The sequence below is a fragment of the Bos grunniens genome, chromosome 19 (assembly GCF_055505025.1).
Source record: "Bos grunniens cultivar Pamir isolate PY7600 chromosome 19, Bosgru_T2T1.0, whole genome shotgun sequence".
Classification (NCBI taxonomy): domain Eukaryota; kingdom Metazoa; phylum Chordata; class Mammalia; order Artiodactyla; family Bovidae; genus Bos; species Bos grunniens.
Window position 1 is genome coordinate 42,062,652 of NC_141183.1, and position 25,748 is coordinate 42,088,399.

Sequence of the window (25,748 nt, forward strand, 5' to 3'; positions counted from 1 at the left end):
GCCCGACTCTTTGTGACCCCGTGGACTGTAGCCCACCAGGCTCCTCCATCCATGGGATTCTCCAGGCAAGTACACCAAAGTGGGTTGCCATTTCCTTCTCCAGGGTATCTTCCCGACCCAGGGATCGAACCCAGGTCTTCCACATTGCAGGCAGATGCTTTAACCTCTGAGCCACCAGGGAAGTCCAAAACTAAAAGTTAAAAATTGAGTTACATACGATCCTGCAATTCCACTTCTGGACATATATCCAGAGAAAACTCTAATTCAAAAAGTTGCATGCACTTTTTACAACAGCATTTTTTTTTATAGCAGCACTATTTACAACAGCCAAGACATGGAAGTAACCTAAACATCCATTAACATGAATGGATGGATAAAGAAGATGTGGTATATATATGGTTGGGTGGAATATTACTCAGCCATAAAAAAGAATTAAATCATGTCATTTGCAACAATGTGGATGGATCTAGAGATGATCATACTAAATGAAGTAAGTCAGAGAAAGACAAATACATGACATCACTTATATGTGAAATCTAACATATGATACAAATGAACTTATTTACAAATCAGAAACAGACTCATGGCATAGAAAACAAATTTATGGTTACCAAAGGGAAAGTGGGGAGATAAATCAGGAGTTTGGGATTGGCAGATGCAAGCTACTGTGTATAAAATAAACAATAAGATCCTACTGTTATAGCACATGAAACTATATTCAGTGTCTTGTAATAAACTATAATAGAAAATAATTTTTTAAAAAGAAATGCTGGTATTTTTTGACAAAAATGTATGATATGCTATGATGCACTGTTCTAGGTATTTTATATTCAAATAATATAAAAATATTTTATACAGATATAAAATATTAAATAAAAAAAATCACTGTCTTCATTATTCTATACTAATAAGTCTGTTGGTTAAAGACAGAAACACTACCAAAAGAGACAGCAAAAGTCTGAAAAGAGTTGCTTTGAGGAGTGGATTTACGATATGCATGTACACACACATTCTTGGATATAAAATTTTTTAAATTATCAACAAAATATTCTACTACCTACTAGCTATGTATTCTCGAATAGATTAAACCCCCCAGGTCTCTGTTCTTTTTGTCCAGAAATTGGGAATAATGATGATTTAATTACAGGAATACGTAATATAAAGCAGCCAGGAAAATGTCAGTCCGCTTCCCTCTGTCTCCCATGTAATATTTTGTAGCTCAAGGTCTTCAGGCTGAGAAGTGACATCCATTCTTGGGTCTGGCTGGCCTGAGAAAGCCGCATGAGTTTTCTCTGCCTGCGTCTGTCCATCTGACATAAAGCTTCTCATCTTCAGTTTCTCCATGCACTACAAGAGCAGGCTGTCCGTTGGTGAAAACTGAGCATCTCAAAAGAACACTGGCCACGTATTAACATGCTTTTCGCTTGAATGATGCTATGCAGTCATTGATGTCATGTTTACTGCTCACTTAGGGACCGCTTGGGAAAATCTGTTGTCCTGACTGTATTATTGCCTCAGAACTTTCATAGTTGGGCCTCATGATGTAAGGGAGAGAACAATTGTGAATTCAAGAGAGGGAGAGAGAGAGAGATCACTGTCTGGGATCAGAAAGTAATTAGTAGAAAAGCACTAAAGATGTCAGCACAACAGAGCAGGGGGGATCGCTGACGTCTAACCTGCCTGGAATGTGATCCTCTGTGTGTCTACACATGTACACAGACGGCTGTGCCTGCAGGTAGCTTCTGTGATGTGTGAGTGGGTAGGGCGGGGCAGGGGAGGGGGAGAGGAGATTAAGGGTAGGGTGCATGCTCAGTCACTCGGCTGTGTCTAACTTTTTGCAACCCCTAGACTCTAGCCTGACAGGCTCCTCTGGCCATGGAATTTTCCAGGCAAGAATACTGGAGTGGGTTTCCATTTCCTACTCGACGGGATCTTCCCAATTCAGGGATCAAACCCATGTTTCTTGCATCTTTGGCATTAGCAGGCAGATTCTTTAACCACTGTGCCACCTAGGAAGCCCTCAGGGATAGGGTACAGGTAGTGATGTTCTGGTAAAGAACACCAGTCCTGGAGAGAAGAGCCCTGATTTGTAATGGTTGTTAATTTCACTGGTGTAACTGCTCCCAGTGGGGCCAGTTTCAGGCTACCAAGTTGAAGTCATTGAATGCAGAGTTGAGAAGAGAAGCGCAGTGTCAGCTCTGCTAGTCAGTACTAGCAGTTCCAGCACATTGCTGGCTGCAGGTTTCCAGAACAATCTCTTTCAGAAACAAAAAAAGCTCCTTGCACTCATCTGCTTCTAAACTTGTGGATATTGCTTTGCCTTTTATTACCAAATCCAATCTGTACATCCCAAACAGAATTGTTCATTCAACCCTTGTTGATTATTTAATCCTTTGTAAAGTTCATGGCTCATCACAACTCACAGAAATTCTGGAACCGGAGTTTTGCTTGGTTGGGTTTTTTTCTCCAAAATCTAACACAATGGTTGGCAAGAGCATTTGTTTATTCAGAAATCAGCCAACAGGATGCTACAGGTCTGTGAGTTCACCTAAAGATTTGGCGAACTTCCACAGGTCAAGGAAAGCTTTGAGCAGGCAAGAGGGGGCTCCCTGACTTCAGGTGCCCCCACAGTTACAATTCTTTGGAAATTAGGAGGCTATCTGGTTTTTGGCACGTGTATGAACCTCTTCCTCATCCCACAGGAAACACTCTCTCATTAGTCTCTAGGGAAACGTCCCTTTGAAACTCTGCCCCATCTCCTTCCTCCCTGAAATCTGTATCCGGGAGCCAGACAGCACTAGATCCAAGCCCTATGGAGTCCAAATGTTTATATACTTGGGGCCCTTCTTTAAGGAAAAGAATATAAAGTTACAACTATAAAGCTACTGAGGTCAAGGCCTTTATAGAATGAGCCCGTACAAATGAGGGTCTCTTGCAGAAGCATCCCTAACTTCCAGTAAATATGTCCCTGGAGCCAGACTACCCTCAGAAGGAAATTGGATGTTTGCCTGGTATGGGTGAGGGGTGGAATGCCCTGCATTTTTCCCTTTTGGTTGAAGAGGAAGCTCCAGGCCCCTGTTTCTGCTTAAAACTCTGCCTTCGAGCCTGACACTGGAAGACACTATCCAACTTATTAGGAAACCATTTTATTCTGCATCACTCATGCTGGATCACATGGCTTCTTCCCACTGCTTGATACAGAATACCCCAATTATGCTTGTAACAGGCAGAGATCAGCCCCACTAGTCCAAGGAAATTTCTTCTCTCCCCGGTGGCTCAGATGGTAAAGAACCTGCCTGAAATGCAGGAGACCCAAGTTCGATCCTTGGGTCTGGAAGATCCCCTGGAGAAGAAAATGGCAACCCACTCCAGTATTCTTGCCTGGAAAATCCCATGGACAAAGGAGCCTGGTGGGCTACAGTCCATAGGGTGGCAAAGAGTTAGACACAACTGAGCAACTTCACTTCCACTTTTCTTTCTGTCAACCTCTGGCAAAGTCTAACTTCAGGATCACTGTGGATGAGAAGGGACCTCTAGTGGTCAATCTCAAAGGTCACATCGCTGCTCCCTTCTACCTGTTCTCTGAAAGGTGTTCTGAACCGTCAGCTCTGGGTTGCCAGTCTAAGAAGTGGAGGGAGGAAAACACAAGATGCAGTTCAGTTTAGTTCAGTTGCTCAGTCGTGTCTGACTCTTTGCAACCCCATGGACTGCAGCACACCAGGCCTCCCTGTCCATCACCAACTCCCAGAACTTGCTCAAACTCATGTTCATTGAGTGGGTGATGCCATCCAACCATCTCATCCTCTGTCGTCCTATTTTCCTCCTGCCTTCAATCTTTCCCAGCATCAGGGTCTTTTCTAATGAGTCAGTTCTTCGCATCAGGTGGCCAAAGTATTGGAGTTTCAGCTTCAGCATCAGTTCTTCCAATGAATATTCAGGACTGATTTTCTTTAGGATGGACTGGTTGGATCTCCTTGCTGTCCAAGGGACTCTCAAGAGTCTTTTCCAACACCACAGTTCAAAAGCATCAGTTCTTTGGCACTTAGCTTTCTTTATGGATACATGATAGATGAGAGGAATTGGGGTTCTTTGGTAGCTCAGAAGTGAAGAATCTGCCTGCCAATGCAGGAGACGTGAGTTTGATCCCTGGGTGGGGAAGATCCCCTGGAAGAAGGAAATGGCACCCCACTTCCAGTATTCTTGCCTGGGAAATCCCATGGGTAGAGGAGCTACAGTCTAAGGGGTCGCAAAGAGTCAGACACAACTTAGCGACTAAATAACAACAACAAGAGGAATTTGGGGTTTTGATATAGGTAGGTTGTGGAGGATGGGATGGCTGTGCCACTGCATGGCACATAGAAGATGTAGTGGAAGGACTTCCCTGGCGGTCCAGTGGCTAAGACTCTGCTTCCACTGCAGAGGGTGTGGGTTGGTTGAGAAACTAAGATCTTGCATGCTATGGCCAAAAAAAGAAGATGTAGTGGATATTTTTTCTGTATACTACCACACGTAATCTACCCATCTCCTAGAATGTTTGGACCCAGTGCTGTGCCGGGGAATGAAGGGAGGGCAGGGGCTGAAGGGATGTAGGGCAAGCAGAAATGCAATTTCAGCCCAAAGTCATAGATGTTGTGCATTTTGAAAGCAGAACATAGTCCTATGAAAGAGCACAGTTTAATATTTTATTAAAATCATGACTCTTGAGAAACTAATTGAAAGAGCAGAGACTGCTTGTCTGCAGAGATCATGCACTCTTAACTGCTCTTAGTCTCTAAATAGGCATAACAGGAGCAGCCCTGCCAGTGTTGGCAGGAGGTATCTGGTGAAGTACTATCTTTAGAGGTGCAGCAGTACCTCTCATGGGATGGAGATCTCTTCTGACTCTGAGGTTCCTTACTGGAAACCCATTTGCCTATAAATACAAGCCACATTTCCCAATACATTCTTTTTCAGTAATAAAGTTGATATTTTGGTAAATAAATAAATAAAAGCAGAGACTATCTCCCCAGAAAAATACCCACATGCACTTTCACACACACACGTTTTTGCCTAAAATTCAGGGACTTAACAAGCACTCTAAAACTCATCCCTAGTGGGTCAAGAAGCCAAGTTGGGAATTCCCTGGTGGTCCAGTGGTCCACTCTGCACTTTCACTGCTGAGTCTGGGGTTCCATCCCTGGTCAGGAAATTAAGATCCCATAAGCCACGCAACACAGCCAAAAAACACCCCAAACAAAACAAAAAAGCAAAGAAGCAGTGTAAAGAAACTCTGAAGTAAGACACTGGGAAAAGGAACCTTGTGGCAGCGAGGAATCCTGAGTGGATTCTAACCCCGTGTCACTTTGGACAAGTCGCTTTATGTCTCTGAACTTCACTTCCTCACCTACTAAAAAACAGGAGGATTAGCCAGAAATCGAGTTGCCCAATTAAAGACAGAATACCTAATTAAATCTGAATTTCAGATACACATGATTTTTTTTTAGTGTAAGCATATTCCAAACATTGGCTTTGTCATAAATTAACAGATGGCAGTTGCACAAGACATACTTATACTAAAAAATTATTTGTTACTTACCTGAAATTCAAATGCAGTAGCTGTCTTGGATCTTTATTTGCTAAATGTGGCAACCCAGGCAGCCTTTCAGGTCTTAATTTAAGGTCTAAGATTCTCGGTGGTGAAGGAATGTAATAAAGGATGAGAAGTTAGAGGATCACTAATCACTGTTTAGAAGCTGGAAATTCTGAAGTTCCATGACCCGTTTTAAGCAGTTTGGTAAATACTGTGTCGAATTCTGGATGAAAAAGCACCACGTTGGGTCCCTGAGTGGCTCAAAGAACCACTCTATCATTGCAAGGCTGTGACGACTAGATTTCTCATTTTTCTGTTACATTAAAGCCCTCAGTGGTATTCGCAGCGACCTGGCCTGACCCTGCTGACCTGTGACCCTCCTGCCATTTGCTGAGCTGCTGCCTCTGTTGCATCAAGCTTGGTGACAGCAGATGCGGATGCAGCTCGAAGGCCTTTGGGGATGGGATGGTCAGCACCCAGCTGCGCTGCACCTCATCTTCCCTCCTGGTTGTTTTCCTCCCTGTTCTCCATCCCCACATGACAGGAAGTACTGAGAGGTCTGTGCCCCCGCAGGGTCAGTTTCCCCCAGGGCAGCCCTGTGTACACATTCTTTTCTGGGCCAGAGCACTCAATTCATCTCCAAGTGAGCACCCTGCCCGTTTTTCCCCTTCTCCTCCCCTCCTTCCTTGCTCCTTCCTCCCATCTTTTCTTCCTTCCCTCCTTCCTTCTTTAACTACTGTTTCTTTTTTTCCTTTAAAAAAATTTTTTTTTAATTTTTAATTGGAGGATAATGACTTACAATATTGAGACAGTTTCTGCCATGCATCAACACGAATTAGCCATAGGTACGCATATGTCCCCTCCCTCTTGAACCTCCTTCCCACTACTTTTTTTTTTTTTTTTTTACTTTTTGGTCACGCTGTATGGCATGTAGAATCTTAGTTCCCCAACCAGGGATTGAACCCACATCCCTTGCACTGGGAGCATGGAGTCTTAGCCACAGGACCACCAGGGAATTCACACTACTGTTTCTTGAGTACCCACCAAGCACTAAGCACTGTTGCTGCTGCTGCTGCTGCTGCTAAGTTGCTTCAGTCGTGTCCGACTCTGTGCGACCCCATAGACGGCAGCCCACCAGGCTCCCCCGTCCCTGGGATTCTCCAGGCAAGAACACTGGAGTGGGTTGCCATTTCTTTCTCCAATGCATGAAAGTAAAAAGTGAAAGTGAAGTCGCTCTGTCGTGCATGACTCTTAGCAACTCCATGGACTGCAGCCTTCCAGGCTCCTCCGTCCATGGGATTTTCCAGGCAAAAGTACTGGAGTGGGGTGCCATTGCCTTCTCCACTAAGCACTGTACTAGGCACTTATCCTGAGCTAAGGCACTCCCACCTTCATCACCCTCATCGATGCTTAGTCTCAAAGGCCATGGTTCTCAAAATGAGACCCCTGAACCGCGGTGTCAGTCACCCTGGAGCTTGTTAAATATGAGATTCCTGATGAAGGAAAGGTGGCTGGAGACTCCCCAGGTGCTTTTCGGAGCTCACTTAGCTTAGACCCCCATGGCTGCCCGATCTTGGACACCCTCCTCTGCCCGGAGTACGGAAGTCTGATGTGGAGTGAATTGTTTCTACTCCTGGAAATTTCCACATTCGAGGTTGCCTGTCTTTTCTCCCTCTGGGCCTGAGCTACTTGCAGAGGACATGGAATACTGGACTCTGTTAATAGTCCAACCAGCTGAACTACTTAGGCTTAATGGTTAACTATTAAGCTTAACTTCTAAGGGCTGAATGATTTCTTCTTGCTTGTCAGTCCTAGGAAAGAAAGAGGAATGTTCCAGGGACAATGTACATGGTCCTGGGCAAATTATATCACTCTTTGACTCTCCAGAAGGGGTGCCATGATACCATTTTTTAATCTGAAAAAGCACCCTAACTGGTTTCTGACCATAGTTACCTTTCCCCTCCAGAATGGAAGAGCCTAGAAGATCAGGAGCTTCTTTGTATCATCCAGGGTACCCATCTAATGCTGTGCAGTTAAGGGGGTACCATTCATTTTATAGACATCATTGATTTGTAGTTATTAAAACAGTTCTCACAGTGGCAGTTGAGTGACTTGAAAGCCAAGTCTTACTAAATCGTAACAAAGAAACCCATCTTGGTTTGGATGGGACAGGCATCCCCAAGGCTTAGAGTACTCAGCATATAGTGGACACTCAGTAAAGTCTGCAAAATACTTTCCTTCAACATTTCAGTTATGAAACTCTGAGGGACTTCCCTGGTGGTCCAGTGGTTAAGACTCTGCCTTCCACTGCAGGGGATGTGGGTTCAATGCCTGGTTGGGGAACTAGGATCCCACATGCCACAGGGCAACTAAGCCCACGAGCACACACACAAATAAATATTGAGAAAAAAGAAAATGTTAAACATACAGAAGAGTTGAAAGGAAGAATAGTACAATGAAGATCTATATACCCCAACCTGGACTCTAGATTCAATAAATGTTAACATTTTGCTGTATTTGTTGTGTGTGTGTGTCTTTATTTATTTTTGCTGAATCATTTGAAAATTAGCTGCAGTCATCATGACACTTAACTCATAAATATTTCAGCAGACATCTCTTAAGAATGAGGACAGTCTCCTATATAACCACCATAACATTATCACATCCAAGAGTAAATTAACCATTATTTCCCAATGTCATCTAATACACAGTTCTAGAGGTTAATGTTATTACCTTTCTCACATCCCTTTGGCCTGCCTAGAGGTCACCTGCAAACAGTTCCCATATGGCCAGTGACTTTCTGTCTGCCTGGACATTCACAACCAGACCAGGAGAGTGCACTGTACCTTTACAGAGTGGGTTGGAAGCGCTGGAGAGCCAACACCAAGAATGCCCCTTAACCAATGATGGAGTAAAGTTGGTGGATAAATACTCAAGCTTCCTCTCCTTCAGTTCAGCTCAGTTCAGTCACTCAGTCGTGTCCGACTCTTTGCAACCCATGAATTGCAGCACGCCAGGTCTCCCTGTCCATCACCAACTCCCAGAATTCACCCAAACTCACGTCCATCGAGTCAGTGATACCATCCAGCCATCTCATCCTCTGTCATCCCCTTCTCCTCCTGCCCCCAATCCCTCCCAGCATCAGGGTCTTTTCCAATGACTCAACTCTTCGCATGAGGTGGCCAAAGTATTGGAGTTTCAGCTTCAACATCAGTCCTTCCAATGAACACCCAGGACTGGTCTCCTTTAGGATGGACTGGTTGGATCTCCTTGCAGTCCAAGAGACTCGCAAGAGTCTTCTCCAGCACCACAGTTCAAAAGCATCAATTCTTTGGTGCTCAGCTTTCTTCATAGTCCAACTCTCACATCCATGCATGACCACTGGAAAAACCATAGCCTTGACTAGATGGACCTTTGTTGGCAAAGTAATGTCTCTACTTTTTAATATGCTATCTAGGTTGGTCATAATTTTCCTTCCAGGGAGTAAGCGTCTTTTAATTTCATGGCTGCAATCACCATATGCGGTGATTTTGGAGCCCTAAAAAACAAAGTCTGACACTGTTTGTACTGTTTCCCCATCTATTTCCCATGAAGTGATGGGACCAGATACCATGATCTTAGTTTTCTGAATGTTGAGCTTTAAGCCAACTTTTTCACTCTCCTCTTTCACTTTCATCAAGAGGCTTTTTAGTTCCTCTTCACTTTCTGCCATAAAGGTGGTGTCATCTGCATATCTGAGGTGATCGATATTTCTCCCAGCAGTCTTGATTCCAGCTTGTGCTTCTTCCAGCCCAGCGTTTCTCATGATGTACTCTGAGAGGATTCTGAGGTGTGTTCCCTAGAGCTTGTCATAGGGTCCGTAGCAAGAGTTGACCACAGTAACCTGTTCATTAACACATCCTTTATTTGTTTTCTTTCCTTTCTCATCTCACTTCCATTCTGTGCTTCCTAAGATCACCTTGAAGTAAACTAATTGCATGCAAAGTTTTATCTTCAGTTCTGCTTTGGAGGGACCCAGAACCAAGACATCAATTCTCTGTTAAGTTCTAAATGATAATAGTAAAACCCAGTGCCCTCAGATCCGTACAGAAACAAACTCAACACCTGCTTCAAGACTTCCCTCGTGGTCCAGTGAGTAAAGATTCAATGCTCCCAATGCAGGAGGCCCAGGTTCTCTCCCTGGTCAGGGAACTAGATCCAACATGCCACAACTCAAGATCTCGCATGCTGCAGCTAAGACCTGGCACAGCCAAATAAATAAACGTATAAAACCTGCTTAGACAGTGCTTGCAACCCAGCCAACAGGAAACGCTCTTAGTTGTGATTCTTACTGAAACAATGCTACAGCGTGGCTGTGTTTATCACACCTTGCCCAGACTATGTTAATAATAATAGTAGCTACTGCTTAATAAGAGCTTATTGTGGAGCTGCTTCGAATGCTTTGTCTCATGTAATCCTCAAATGACCCTGTAGGGAGGACACTATTATTAATCACATCATATTGACAAAGAACCTAAGGCCCATAGAAGTAAAATAACTTTATAAAGTCACACAGCTAGCAAGCAGCAGGTCTCTGATGTTCTTAACCAATGTTTTAAAAATGTACAGGGAACCATAAATATTTTTTTATTCTATTCTTGCATGAATGGGAACAATAGTACTTGCCAGATAAAATTCATGTTGGAACAACACCATAAATGAGTTTTTTGTTGTTGTTTTTTTAATTTTGTGGCCATGCTGGGTCTTCATTGCTGCACTGGATTTTCTCTAGTTGTGGCAAGTGGAGGCTACTCTTTAGTTGCAGTGTTCAGGCTTCTCTTTGCAGTGGCTTCTTTTGTTGTGGAGCACAGGTTCTAGGGCATGGGGCTTCAGTAGTTGTGGCGAATGGGCTTAGCTGTTCTGGAGCATGTGGGATCCTCCCAGAGCAGGGATTGAACCCATGCCTCCTGCATTGGCAGGTGGATTCTTTACCATTGAGCCATCAAGGAAGCCCCCTAAATATGTGTATTTTTTAAAACTTTATTTTATCGAAGTGTAGTTGATTTACAATGTTGTATTAATTTCTGCTGTACAGAAAAGTGATTCAGTTATAGATAAAAAATACATTCTTTTTCATACTCTTTTCCATTATGGTTTATCACAGGATTTTGAATATAGCTCCCTGTACTATACAGTGGGACCTTGTTCCTTATACATAATAGTTTGCATCTGCTAATCCCAAACCCCCAATCCAGCCTCCCCCCGACCCTTGGCAGCCACAAGCTTGTTCTCTGTGAGTTTCTTTCTGTTTTGCAGATAAGTTCATCTGCATCATATTTTAGATTCTGCATTTAAGTGAGATCAGAAACATACATATTTTTTCATAAATATGTGAATTTTATTATAAACACATAAACATGAATTTCATTAATTATATAATAAAATTATAAAAATGCATAATTGCTTGCTTTTATGTCAAATTTTATAATACATGACAATAAAATTAGACGTTTAATTTTAATTATTATTTATGTAGGTACTAACAGAAGAAAAAGTACAACTATATTAAATTTTAAAATCATTTTTGTTTTAAACTTTCTGAAATGAATTCTTGACTTTATTATCACCCTGATTAGTTTCCATATGTGAATCAAACAGAAATGAAATGAGAAAGCCTTAAGTTTGCTAGATAACTTACAGAAATTGTTATATAAGTGTCACAGTACAATGTAGCCATTTAATTTTCTAAATTCAGATACTATTACACAATATATTTGAGCCAAATAACTGAAATTGTTCCTTTGTATTCTTCTAGTTCAGATTTCATAATATCAGAGATTGTTATAAATCAGAGATAACATGTTTAGAATAAAATATTGGTTAATATGAAAAAGGAAAGCAATTATATAATGTGTGATAGTTAATAAAGATAAAAACTATTTGCAGATTCTAAAAGCAGTATTTGGTGCTGATTACCTCTTTGTTAGAGGTAAATCTGAAGTTTGGGGGGTTAGGTCTGACATAAAGGGGAATTAAAGAAAATGACCAAAAAAAACCAATCTATATATTTCCCATTTTATTCTTCTGTCCTTTATGAGCTTTCCCTTACACATATTTTATTAAATACACAAAGTGTCTTTATTTTTTTTAACTTTCTCAGTTGAACATCATACCTTATCTAACACAACATTTTTAAATTACAGTTTTATAATTTTTAACATACTAAATACAATGTTCTTAAGTACCATACACTGATTTTCTCCTTTATGATATCTGTGGGTTTTATTGTTTCAATGGACCAGGCATGAGTGAATTCCATCTACATTTTTTACTGGTGTAAAATACCGATGTAGTTTATTTTAATCAATGTAGCCCTCAGTCATTTCAGGTTCTTAAGGGAAGGGAATGGAGATCTCTAGAGAAGAAGAAAACTGAAAAGTGTGAATCACCTACATTTCTCATTTACCCATGCTAATTAAGACCAAGCATTTGAAAGTTACCATCTGAAGGAAAATTAAGCCAATAAACCACTGATGAAGATAATAGTCAATATTCTAACAGGAGGCAAAAGTCTTCACCAGCCCTTCTTATTCCTACTGTGGAGGCAATTTCCATACTCTTTCTGAGCACTAAGAACTCAAACGAGTGTCATGCCAGTTCTGGTGGTTCTAACTGTAACTTTTATTTAAATCCTGATTTGCTGCCCCACAGCTTGATTTCTGATTGGCTGGACCTGATGGCTTTCAGACCTGATCAGATTTTATCTTTTAGCCCTTGGAAACTTGCATGGATGAACATTCTCTGAGTTTAGAGGGAAATCCTCCTAAGATCTAGCTTTCCATGCCAACTGGAACATAAGAACCACTAGAGGTTCTTTAGGAAAGGGATTAATTTGGGAGTATTAATTACCAAATAATTATAGCCTATGTATAAGTTAGTCATGAAGATGTATTTCTAGATTTAAAGCTGTTTCTCAGATGAATACATTTCTTTTTAATTTTAGCATATGCGGCATTTCATCTTTTATTGTTTTTCTCTATGCCTGCAGCCAGCTAGTATGACTAGCATAAAAGACATATTACAGTAAAAATGCCTTTGCTGATCGAAATTGAGCAAGTTGCTTTACCTGTTTCTCTGCAAAATCTTTCCTTGTTTTGGGGAGGGGAGATTTCAATAGTTAAATGAGATAAACAGATTATCTCATAAAAAACCTGGAGTCTTCTAGACATAAATGTTGTAATTACTATTTATCGAAATATTTAAACACCTTTTGTCTTCCAGTCAACAATGAACTAGCTTGCACAGAATAAAATTAAATTTAAATTGCTATTTTATGTGTGGCTCTGTTCATGCTTTTAAATGATCTGCAGACTGAGTTCATGATCCTTGCTCTGGGTTCTCCATCACCAGCATATATGTCCATTCAGCCTTGCTGGTTTCCAGCTCAAACGCTTTTGGAAAAATATTATTAACCCTACTCAATAAGGACAATAAAGCAACAATATCTAAGATTCCACTAAAACTAAACCATCTTAAACTGCCCTCAATGTAAGCAAAAAGAGATAATACTGCTATGAGTCTCTCCAGAGACAGAAGTGGATATTTTAGGATGATTTTTTTTATACAGCAAAAATTTGATTTTTATTCACTTAATATTTTTATACTAGGCTCCCCTGGTAGCTCAGATGGTAAAGTGTCTGCCTGCAATGCGGGAGACCCGGGTTCAATCCCTGGGTCGGGAAGATCCCCTGGAGAAGGAAATGGCAACCCACTCCAGTACTCTTGCCTCGAAAATTCCATGGACAGAGGAGCCTTGTAAGCTACAGTCCATGGGGTTGCAAAGAGTCAGACACAACTGAATGACTTCACTTCACTTCATTTAATATTTTTATAATAAACTTTTAAAAATAAAACTTCAAGAAATTTGACTGTAATACTACCACATCAGAGATGTTCAAATAGCCTCCAGGAAAGCTGTTTTTCCTAATCAATCATTATGATCATCTGTCAATGGAAATAACTGAATATTTATCCAGTTATTATAGAAACATACATATTTTTAACCAATTAAAAAATGTTATCTTCAAACAGCTAATTCTTGAAAGTGCAAAGCAAGGATTCGCAGTTGAGAGCCTCAGAGGGATAAGACTTTCCTGGCCATAGCTGCCTCAGTATGGCTTGTACTTGCGTTGCCAATGGTAAGTAATATTTTTCCAGCATTATTTAAGTTGTGTGGAATCTTCAAATGTTTTAGCTACCATGAAAATGAAACCTCCCTTTGGACTTGCTCCATTACAATTCTGAAGTTGTCGATTATCAAGTGCAGCCACCTAACTCTGAGCATGACAGCATCAATGAGATGTGCTACACATTTTTGCACAAGGTCAGGCTTTCTTGGAACAATTACATCCCTGTTAGTAATATCTGGCCCCACCCAGTAATGTAAGTACACAGAAGAACTTAGATCTCAAAAAGATGCCTTTCCCAATTACTGTCTTCCCTAAGAACCCACAAAGAGAAACAGACTTTGAACCCAATGTATCTGACTTACTGGACCCTACTGTCATAAAGTGTTCAAATTCAAGTATTATAAACATGGCAACAGGAAAAGAGGTCAGGGTTCCCAGATGGAGGAACGACTGGCCACGGAAGTCAGTTTTTCAGAGCTCAGCAGTTAAGTGGTAAGACTTTGCCTTGTATAGAAAGTAGAGTGTCATGAAAATTAAAATTAAAAACAAGTCAAGTGGGGGAAATTCATTTTGAAAAGTTGCTGTCTTAATGGGGCAGGAGGGAGAGGGAGACAGCCGTCTTCTTCCTTAAAAGGGTAGGGTGAGGTCTTCCCAGAAGCCCACACTCTCAGTTTTTATTAAGTACCTATAGTGGGTAGTGCTTGAGAAAACTCTGTTAATTACCAGATTCTGAGATCATCACTGTTAAGAGTGCCGTGATAGAAATCTTACTGGAAAATTTTTTAAATGACAAAAGAATCAATATTAGTTCCAATATCATCTTACTGAAAGATTGATGCAAGCTTGCCAGCTTGAACCTGGCAGGAACGAAACTTGCTCCTGTCAGGACAGGCCTGGGATGGGGAGGAGCAGACCCAGTCCCCAAGTGTCCTAGGTGCGTTCCAGCTCTTGAAGGTTAATATTTGTGTAAGGAGAACAAAACTCCAAGCTGCTAAGGCCCGTGGAGGGGCTAGGGACCAGAAAGGATTAACAGTGGCCTCTTTCTATTTTCGTTTTTTGGCCACACAGCATGTGGGATCATAGGTCCCCAACCAGGAATTTAACCTGTAGGGCCCCCCCCGACCCCCACCACATTGGAAGCACAGGGTCTTAACCACTGGACAGCCAGGGAAGACCCAACAGCAATTCCTTTGATTTAAAAAAAAATTTTTTTTTGAATTTGAGGATAATTGCTTCAAAATGTTGTGTTGGTTTCTGCCATACAACAACATGAATCAGCCATCAGTATACACACGTCCCCTTGCCTTTGAACCTCCCTCCTACTCCTCATCCATCCCACCCTTGTGGCTTGTCACAGAGCATTGGGTTGAGCTCCCTGTGTTATACAACAACTTCCCAGTAGCTATCTATTTTACATATGGTGATGTATGTGTTTCAATGCTACTCTCTCAATTTTTCCCACCCTCTCCTCTGCCTTAAAGGAAGAAAATATTCACATTGGCAGCAGATTGGTTAAGAACATTGCCTTAGGAGTCCTGGGTTAGAATCCTGACCCTAATACTTACAGACGATATAATTTTACCAAATGTCAAGTTATATAATCTCTCCAGACCTTTAGAAATGACCTCAAAAAGGTTGTTAGGGGCTTAACTGAGATTGAAATACTGAAATAAATGTATGTAAAGTGTTTAGCACAATGTCTGTTGCTTAGAAAACATTCCATGTGTGTTGCTACTGTATTTTTAGTGGTCCTCTTGAAAGGAAGTGATAAATACGTCTTTCTCCCAGATGGAAGCAGGGAGTATCTTTAGGCGAGGATGACAGCAGCAAAAACACAGAAGGGAGAAAAGAGAACTTCGTTACTTATTATTTTTAGCCTATACTGGGTCAAGAGGGAGGGATGGGAAGACGGAGTGGAAGGAAGCAGGAAAACCGATGAATGTGGTTTAAGACTAGAAGCTGTGTCGGAATTTAGTCTTTCCTAAGGCACAAACCGTTTGAATCTACGGGATCTGGAAGTCTCAAAAGCCCTCTATTAGCAGAGAGCAACTTTACCAAGAACGAGTCAAGAAAGCCTTTCAAGATCAGAATGACTTTGTGCAGTAGGGCCTATCTGAGAAGAAAGTAAATTTCATTTCTCTTTGTGTTAAAATGACATTCTAACAGGAGAGGGTGAGATGTATGGAAAGAGTAACATGGAAACTTACGTTACCCTATGTAAAATAGATAGTCAATGGGAATTTGCTGTATGGCTCAGGAAACTCAAACAGGGGCTCTGTATCAATCGAAAGGGGTGGGGTGAGGAGGCAGATGGGAGGGGGATTCAAAAGGGAGGGGATATGTGTATACCTATTGCTGATGCATGTTGAGGTTTGACAGAAACCAACAAAATTCTGTAAAGCAATTATCCTTCAATAAAAAAATAAATAATTTTTTTTTAAAAACCAGTCTATCTAGGGAAGACTAGTTTTTCCTTCCCCAGGGCTTGCTCTGTAGCTGCCCTCTATCCCATAGTCTATTTCCTTGTGGTTTCCTTTTTTTGCTGTCTTAAAAAAAAAAAAACCCTGAATACTAGAAGTACTTTGAACTTAGTAGTCAGAACAGGATTGTTTAATTAAAAACTAGAAATAGTACCGTTATAACTGGAATGACTCATCTGGGACTTTTTATTTTAAATATATAATAGACAAGAGGAAGGTTCATAAGCTCACTGTTGACCAAAGTGCAGAACCAACTGCTCCCTTTTTCCCCTGGCAGATCAGACGTAAATTCATTAAAGATGGCACAGAAGACCAGCGGCCTGATACAAAGATGCAGATTTCTTCTCTTAATGATTCTATTTCTGCCACATGTGATGACAAGTAAGTTAATATTCTTTGGGGCCTCTACTTAAATAAAGAAAATTTCAGTTTATAAAATGATCAAGGGAATTGGGAAAAGAGAAAATCCAAACTGGAAGGATTACACAGATGGTATGGTTCAGAGTAGAGAAGTCAGATAAAATAGTGAAAAATTAAATGGAAAACTGTTTTCATGGTTCTAACAGTAGAAGACTGGGTGAAATATTTTCTTCTCTTCAGAGCCACAGCCAGAATTTTCCCGCATTTTAGCATATTTCATTACTAATTATATTTGGGCTTCCCGGGTGGCTCAGCTGGTAAGAATCCACCTGCGAGGCGGGAGACCTGGATTCGATCCCTGGGTTGGGAAGATCCCCTGGAGAAGCGAACAACTACCCACTCCAGTATTCTGGTCTGGAGAAACCCACGGACTGTATGCTCCATGGGGTCGCAAAGAGTAGGACACGATTGAGTGACTTTCACTTTCTTTCACTAATCTTATTTAAAATAAATCTCTGCTGTTTATTTGAGCATACCACTTACATGAAAATCTTTTCTGCATTTGTTCCCCACCCCATCCTGAAAGAAATCTTTTCCTTCCTGATTTAAAAAGTAATAAGCAGTTATTGTAACATAAGTTAGGAAATATAGAAAAGAATAAAGAAAAATAAAATCCCATCATTAAGAGATAACTACTCAATGTTTTGATGTGTATTCTTCCAGGTTTTATATATATGAAAGAAAGAGAGAGAGTGTGTGTATGTATAAATGGGACAATTCCATACATATTGTTCTCTAACCCAGTGGTTCTCAAACTACACTGCATATTAGAATCACCTGGAGACTTTTTAAACCCCGCCCCCCCCCCCCCCCCAATGCCCAGGTTACACTAATACTAATTAATCAGAATGTCTAGGGCTGGGAGCTAGGTAGATGATTCCCACATGCAGCAACATTTGGTAACCATCATTTCAACCTTTTATTTTTTAAAAATTATAGTTCATTATCAATTTTTTTCCTTGTAAAATCACATAAATCAATATGGCTGTTTGTAATTGTTGCAGAGCATTTCATTGTACCGATGTAACAGAATTTATTTAGCCAGTTCTATAATGATAGCCATTTAGATTGTTCACTCTATCTTAATAGTCTCTTCCTGCACTCCCAGGTTCTGTTTTAAGTGTGAATGGTAAAACTGAAAACTATATTCTGGACACTGAGCCTGGCCTCCAAGAATCTCTGAAATGTGCTGTTCAAAACCACATCCGAGATGAAGAACTTCTCTGGTACCGCGAAGATGGGAGAGTGGATTTGAAGTCTGGAAACAAAATCAACTCCAGCTCTGTCTGTGTCTCGGGAATCAGTGAAGATGACAACGGCATCACCTTTACCTGCAAGCTGCAGAGGAATCAGTCGGTGTCCATCTCAGTGGTGCTGAACGTCACTTGTGAGTGAGGGGAAAGAGACGGCTATCAGTCTGTGTGGTCTGTACTACACTAAATAGTAGATGAAACTGCTGTCTAAAGAGGATGTGTGTGTGTGTGTAAATATATTGGCTGCACTGGGTCTTCGTTGTAGTGCATGGGCTTTCTCTAGCTGCAGTGCATGCATTTTAGAGTTTGGGCTCAGTAACTGCAGGCGCATGGGCTTAGTTTCCCCATGGCATGTGAGATCTTAGTTCCCTGATCAGGAATCAAACCCGAGTCCTCTACATCAGGAGGTGTATTCTCAACTGCTCGACCACCAGGGAAGACCTTAAGAGCATGCGTATTTTAACATTTGCCAAACTGCCCTATTTATCACCCCAAAACAACGCGGAAGAATACCTATTCCCAATACTGTCACGAGCCTGAGCATCCTCAAAATCTAAGAATCTGCCAGCCTGATTTGAAATTTTACTTTCATATTCTAAATTAAAAATGAGGGTGTTCACCTTTTCACGAAAGCATTAGCTTTTCATGTCTCTTTCCTATGAAATGCCTGTTAATGTACTCTACCCATGTTTCTATTTGGTTATTTGCCTTTTTCTTATTGATTTGTTTAAGGGCTTTGTACCGGATTGGCCAAAAGTGTCATTTGGATTTTTTGGTAAGATGTTGGCAAAACATTTTGGCCAATCCAATACATTAAGGAAATTAGCCATTTTTGTTTCGAATTACAATACAAGTATTTCTTCTGTTTATTTTGGGCATTCTAAAAGACTTTTTTTGCTATATTGAAATTTTAAATGTTTACATATTTAAAATTACCAATCTTTTCCTTTGTGGTTTCTAGTGTTTGTGTTCTACTTAGAAAAATACCCGTTGGGGATCTTTTAGCATCACCTTAAACTCTCAAAGGTGAAACTTGTTGATGGTTGGGTTACAGGTATTGGTAACCCATTGGTGGAACTATCTGAAGTTGGGTCCTTTGAATACGTTCATGGAGATGAGCATTTAGGTGGTTTGGGTGGAAAACTGGATCTATGTGAGGCAGGTGTGTCTGATGTGGTGAGGGGTGATGTGAGTAAGGGTAATAATATGGCATGGTCTGGTAGGAAAAGCTCTGGACTTGGAACCTGGTAATAAAAAGTCAAAGCTACTTGATCCCATGAGCTCAGCAAACTTTTCTGTGAAAAATTGATGCCATTGCTCCTGAGGTAAAAGGGTGGAGAAAATGACAAGGAATTCAGGCCCAGAATCTGCTGGCATCCTGAAGCTTTCAGAATGAATCACTTACATGTTCCTGAGCAAAGGAGCTTTTATTTTCTATGAATATAGGAAATAAACTCTGATTTTTTTTTCACCACATAGGATCTTAGTTTCCTGGCCAGGGATCAAACCTGTTCCCTCTGTATTGGGAGCACAGTCTTAACCATTGGACTACCAGGGAAGTCCCAATAAAACGTGGTTTTTAATAAGCTATCCCTTGACAACTTTGTTAGAATCCAAGACTATCAGGGTTACCTTGGAGGTTTTGAAATCCTTATAAAATGACAGATGAGGAAACTGAGGCCCAGAATGAGAGCCCTAATGATCACATCTGGGGCTGAGAACAGAACACAAAATCCCCAGTCTCCTAATCCAGTGCTCTTCCCATTGTACCTTCTTAATAGAGACACAGTAGAAATGCTGATAATATGATCCAGTGGCTTAAAGAAATGATTTTCAGTTTTCCAGCCTGATTCTGTATGTAATATTATCTTTATAATAATGTCTTAAATATCATTGTTGCACATATATAAAAAAATTGGTCAGTGATTCATAGTGACAATAGCTGACATACATTCATCAATCAATAAATCAAAATGAGGTCATAAAGTGGCAAGAATATCATGTACAATCTTGAGGAAGTATTATGGATTATTGTTCTAAATGGCAGCTGAGAACTAAATGGAAGCTTCATAATACACTATTTGGTGGAGGATGTTCAGAAGCTTCTTTTATATGTTATTGCTGAAAGTATAAATTGAAACCACCTCTTTTGCAATATCCATCAAAATTTAAAGTGCACCTGCCCTAACACCCAGCATATCTGCTTTGAGATGTTAGTTAACCCTGGAGAAATACATGCACATATGCACAAAAAGACATAGACAAGGATGATTACTGAGGCATTGTTTAGCATTTTAAAAATGAGAATAACCTGATGCCCATCAAAATAAAATGAGTAAGGAGTCAGATATTATACTATAACACTCTAAAAGCAATGGGCTAGAACTCTGTGGTTCAACATGAATATCTCTCAATGTATGCAAGTTATTGAGAGAATGAAGTTTTTTGTGTAAATCCCTCTCACCCTTCTAAACCAATACATTTCCTATGGGTATATCATATGTATTTTTAAAACAATATTTTAAAAAAAAAGATCTGCAAGCATTTACATTGAAACTCAGCACTAGGTATCTCTGGGGAGTCAGGAAGTGACCAGGATGGAGTCAAGGAGGACCTTAACTTTATCTGAAATGTACTAATAATTTTAAAAGGGAACATGATGTAGAGCTGATGTGCTTTAAAATTCATTTAAAATAGTTAAATAAAAAGGAACAACTAATAGGACCTGTCCATAAGTAGAACTGGTATAGCTGGCCATCATGTTCTCTATTCACAGCTTCCTACATATCTGAATACCATATAACATCCTTGTTGGACATGGATACAGAATTCAAGCACATTCCAAAGAGCAACAAAATGTCATTCTTCTGAGAGAGTTATTAATAACACAGCCTACTTAGGGTCTAATTATTCAGCGTGCAGATTATACAAGCTCCTTTTTCCCCACATTCTCTGCCTCTGTCTCTTTCCTACTGCCCACTTTTCGTGCATTTTTTATTGGAGTGTAATTGCTTTACAGTGTTATGTTAGTTTCTGCTGTACAGTGAAGTGAATTCGCTATATGTATACTTATATCCCCTCCCCCTTGGGTCTCCCTCCCACCCCATTCTCTACCCCACCCCCCAGGTCATCACAGACCACAGAGTTGAGCTCCCAGTGCTACACGGCAGGTTCCCACTAGTTACCTATTTTACACATGGTAGTGTATATATGTCAGTCCTAATCTCCCAGTTCATCCCACCCTCCTCCTCCCATCCTTTGTCCACATACCCCTTCTCCACATCTTCATCTCTATTCCTGCCCTGAAAAGCTTTTGAACAGCAAAGGAACCCAGAAATGAGGAAAAAAAGATAACACTCAGAATGGGAGTAAATAGTTACAAATGAAGCAACTGACAAAGGATTAGTCTCCAAAATATACAAACAGCTCATGGAGCTCAATATCAACAAAACAAGCAAGCCAATCAAAAAACAGGGAAAAGGCCTAAATAGACATCTCTTTGAAGAAGATATACAAATGGCCAAGAGTCACATGAAAAAAAAGATGCCCAGCATCACTGATTATTAGAGAAATGCAAGTCAAAACTACAATGGGGTATCACCTCACATAGGTCAGAACGGCCATCATTAAAATATCTACAATGAATGCTAGAGAGGATGTGGAGAAAAGGGAACCCTCTTGCACAGTTGATGGGAATGTAAATTGATACAGTCACTGTGGAGAACATATGGAGTTTCCTTAAAAAACTGAAAATAGAGCTATCATATGACCCAGCAATCCAACCACTTTTCATGCATTTTATTACTCTTCTGTACCTTGGCCAAAAAATTGCAAGGGGCATGCAAGAGGGGAGGCTCAGCTTGGCCATTTCTCCCTCTAGATGTTGAAAAACACTGGTGGGAGTAAGGGTTGGAATTATTTGGTGAAGAAAAATGTGTTTGACATATGGGTCTACAGATGTCCTTATCATGAAGGGAATAAGAAGTTGCTTACAGGGAACTCCCTGGTTGGGGAGCTAAGATCCTACATGCCTTGTGGCCAAAAAACCAAAGCATAAGACAGAAGCAATATTGTAACTGATTCAATAAAGACTTAAAAAAAAAAAAAAGAAGTCATTCACACAGAGGGATGAGAGGGGCTCAAGGTCACGCTCACCTTTCATTGATGCCAGAGTTGCCACAACTGGAGTGCCTTCTGAGAGAAGAAAATTATTTCTGGAAGATCATTGTGGAAATGCAAATATGCATTGGTAAATCTGTGGTTAGGGCAAGTGTGATCACACACAAGGGAAAAATAGAGGGTGTGAGGAGCCCTCAAACCGCCCCACCTCTTCCACCACCACAATAATAATAGTAACTAGCATTGCGGTAAGTTCTTCACAGGCATTCTGTCCTTTCATCTTCACAGCATCTAGTAAGGTGTTATCCCACTTTTTAGATAAGAAAACTAAGCAGTTACTTTACAGTTAGGTAGGTAGCTTTCTCTAGGTCACAGTAAGTAATGTAGGTAGAATTGGGGTTCACTGCAGCGCCTGCTTTCTTAATATTACACTATTTTATCCCAAAATAGCACAGATTGGTTTTTAATATTAGTTCTCAGCAAAGTCTCAAGGCTTATATGCTTCCATGTGTTACAAATCATCTCCTTGACAGAGATTCATGTTTATATGCATTTGTTTCATTGTTTATCTTCCCCACCACATTAAAAGCTCTTTTAAATTTGAAAATGGATGTATGCAATTTCCCTGGCTGTCCAGTAGTAAAGACTCCATGCTACCAATACAGCAGATGCAGGCTTGATCCCTGGTCGGGGAACTAAGATCCCACATCCTATGTGGTACGGCCAAAAAAGAAAAAGAGGATGGATGGATGTTATTTACCATTGTATTCCTGGTTCCTAGCCCAGTGCTTGGCATATGGTAGGTGCTCAATAAATGTTTGTAAAATGAATGAGATAGACAGAAGGAAGATCTTGACTGCTGACAATAATGCTTATCTGCTAACTAAACCTAAATGTTTCAATCTTGCAGTTCCTCCTCTCCTAAGTGGAAATGACTTCCAAACAGCTGAGGAAGGCAGTGATGTGAAGTTGGTTTGCAATGTGAAATCCAACCCCCAGGCTCAAATGATGTGGTATAAAAACAATGGCATCTTGAACTTAGAGAACCATCACCAAATCCAACAGACAAGCGAGTACTTTCAATTGTCGATCACCAAAGTCAAGAAATCCGACAACGGGACTTACAGCTGTATTGCCAATTCATTGATAGAAACAAAGACCAAGGACTTTCACCTTATTGTCAAAGGTAACTCTCTCGTTTATTTATTTACTGAAATATAGTTGATTTACAGTACTATGTTAGTTTCAGGTGTAATGCATGGTGATTTAGTATTTTTATAAATGATACTCCCTTTCACATTATTACACAGAATATTGTTATTCTTTATTATATATTCTTTATATATAATATTATATATAATTAAATGTATATTATTTCACAAATATTGCCACAGAACAATGGCTATATTTTCCTGTGTTGTACAATATGTGTGTGTGTGCTTAGTCCTGTCTGACTCTTACGCGATCCCATGGACTGTGGTACACCAGGCTCCTCTGTCCACAGGATTTCCCTGGCAAGAATACTGAAGTGGGTTGCCATTTCCTCCTGCAGGAGATCTTGCCCACCCAGGGAGTCTCTGGCATCTCCTGCACTGGCAGGAGGATTCTTTACCACTGTGCCGCCTGGGGAGCCCCTGTTGAACAATGTACCTTCCTGTTTACACAGAGTTTGTATCTCATAATCCTCTACCTCTATCCTGCTTCTCCATTCTTCCCTCTCCTCACTGGTATACACTAGTCTGTTTTCTCTATCTGTGAGTCTGTTTCTGTTTTGTTTTATACATTCATTTATTTTTATTCCACATATAAGAGGTAGCATACAGTATTTATCTGTCAAATGGACAGAGAGCATAATACTCTCTAGGTCCATCCATAAAGGTAACACTCTTTTTAAGTAATATCTATCATAGTACAAAGGGCTTCCCTCGTGGCTCAGGCAGTAAAGAATCTGCCTGCAGTGCAGGAGATCCAGGTTCAATCCCTGGGCCGGAAAGATCCCCTGGAGAAGGGAATGGCCACCCACTCCAATATTCTTGCCTGGAGAATTCCATGGACAGAGGAGCCTGGTACAGTCCATAAGGTCGCAGAGAGTTGGACATGACTGAACGACTAACACTTTCACAGCACAGTACAAAACTCAGATACTCAGTAAATATATTTTTGTGTGACAACAAATAATGATGGCCATTATGATTAGTAGCTAGAATTTTCTTTGGAAAATTATCTCCACCCCAGGAATTCTCGTCCTTTCTTTTAGCGGAATTATTCCCATTCCAGATAGGATACTGCTTTTTGAGCAAAGGCTCTTTTCTAGAATCAAGTAGTAGAAGATATATCTGCTTGGCTTTCTGGAGGAGTATTTCTGTGAATTTTCCTGGGCAAAAGCTTTGTAGGAATTGAATTTTTGAGTTAACAACTTAATGAAAAACAGGAGAGAAGTCATAAACACATAGAGAAAAAAAAAGATACTAACTAGATAAGAAAATGGATCTGTAAAATCACTCCTAACTCTGAAATGTACCCTATAGACCAATCAGAAGAGGGAGAGGGGGAGAATGGTGGGAAACAGGTTCTTTCTCTTGGCTTCATGCTTTCTCTACCCAGGTTTATGACCTCTGCGATAACAAGGAAGAAATAAAGTGCCAAGTGTCTTGCAGTCCTCATATTTCTCCTTCATATAGAAAGAGAAAGGCAAGATACCTGGTGGGGCAGATGGATAAAATGCTCATGCACACATTTCCTGGTCTGGGGCCAGGATGCTAGAAGCAGTCAAACAAGCTGAGGCTCCTGTATCCTGATAGAACGTGATTCTCTTTGTCACCTGCCTCCCTGTGCCCCCTCACTGTCTTTCGTGCCAGGCCTCAGGAAATCAAATGAACCCCTGTTGGTCATGTAACCATAGGGATTCTTACTGGGCTACCAATAGAATGGATGGTGAGGAGGAAGGGCTGCCAATTGAATGCCCATCACTGTGATTATTGGTACGTTCAGTAATTTGTTCTGTGGAACAGTGACAGTATTCCCAGGGGCTATTTCCTTTAAAAACCAAACCCACAAACTCTTGATTAAAAAGGAATCATAATTGCTCCATGTCACATTAAAAAGGCAGCTTGTGCAGCAAGCAGGATGCCAGCTTGGCAAATTAGCTTTCAGGTGGGTGGTATCCTGTTTTGGGTGGAGCACTTCCAAACCAACTGGCTTTTCTGATTTCTTGCTGCTTTATGACTTCCCTGGCTGTCGGGTGCCCAAGGAGCAGAAGCGCTCTGCTGATGGTGCCCAGGCAAAACGCCAGGTTTGCCATGAGCTCTTCTAGCTTCATGGCTCAGTGGGGGTAGTTTCTAAATGAGGCCGTGCAAAGTGGGAAATGACATCATGGATCTTTTCTTGAGCACAGGACTTTAGCCACATGTTGAGATTATTTTACCATAATGAATATGCGCGGGGTTGAGGAGGGGGAGAATACCAGATCTGGTTATAAATAAGAGAGTGAAGGGAAGAGATGCAGTTACATTTGCCAGACTCACTTTCAACAGAAACTTGGAATCCAGAGTGAGCCAGTGGGTCAGGCAGTTAGTTTCAGGTTTGTGTATGGAGTAAAAGCTGTTATGTGTGGCTCCATGTTATTCAGCTTGGTAAAAACATTCCGATCAGTGGCTGATTTCTGATTTTTTTCCCCAACTGTCCCCCTTTGCCTCCCCTTCATTTTGACATCTTTCATTGGAACTCACTACAAGTACAA

The 25,748-nt window shown here is 40.8% G+C and overlaps 1 protein-coding gene across 5 annotated transcripts in view; it reads left to right on the forward strand.

Moving 5' to 3' along the window:
• Window positions 1-25,748, forward strand: part of TMIGD1 (transmembrane and immunoglobulin domain containing 1) — a 62,305-nt gene that overhangs the window by 32,009 nt on the left and 4,548 nt on the right. For 2 of the 5 annotated variants that reach the window (XM_086359916.1, XM_086359915.1), the window contains 4 exons: window positions 13,640-13,746; window positions 16,495-16,598; window positions 17,746-18,024; window positions 22,920-23,195. In XM_086359916.1, coding sequence (XP_086216042.1) covers window positions 16,517-16,598; window positions 17,746-18,024; window positions 22,920-23,195 — 637 coding nt within the window. In that variant the 5' untranslated portion in view covers window positions 13,640-13,746; window positions 16,495-16,516. Of the gene's footprint in view, window positions 1-13,639; window positions 13,747-15,715; window positions 15,862-16,492; window positions 16,599-17,745; window positions 18,025-22,919; window positions 23,196-25,748 lie in introns of those variants that run through there. The other 3 variants (XM_086359912.1, XM_086359913.1, XM_086359914.1) reach the window with 2 other exon arrangements.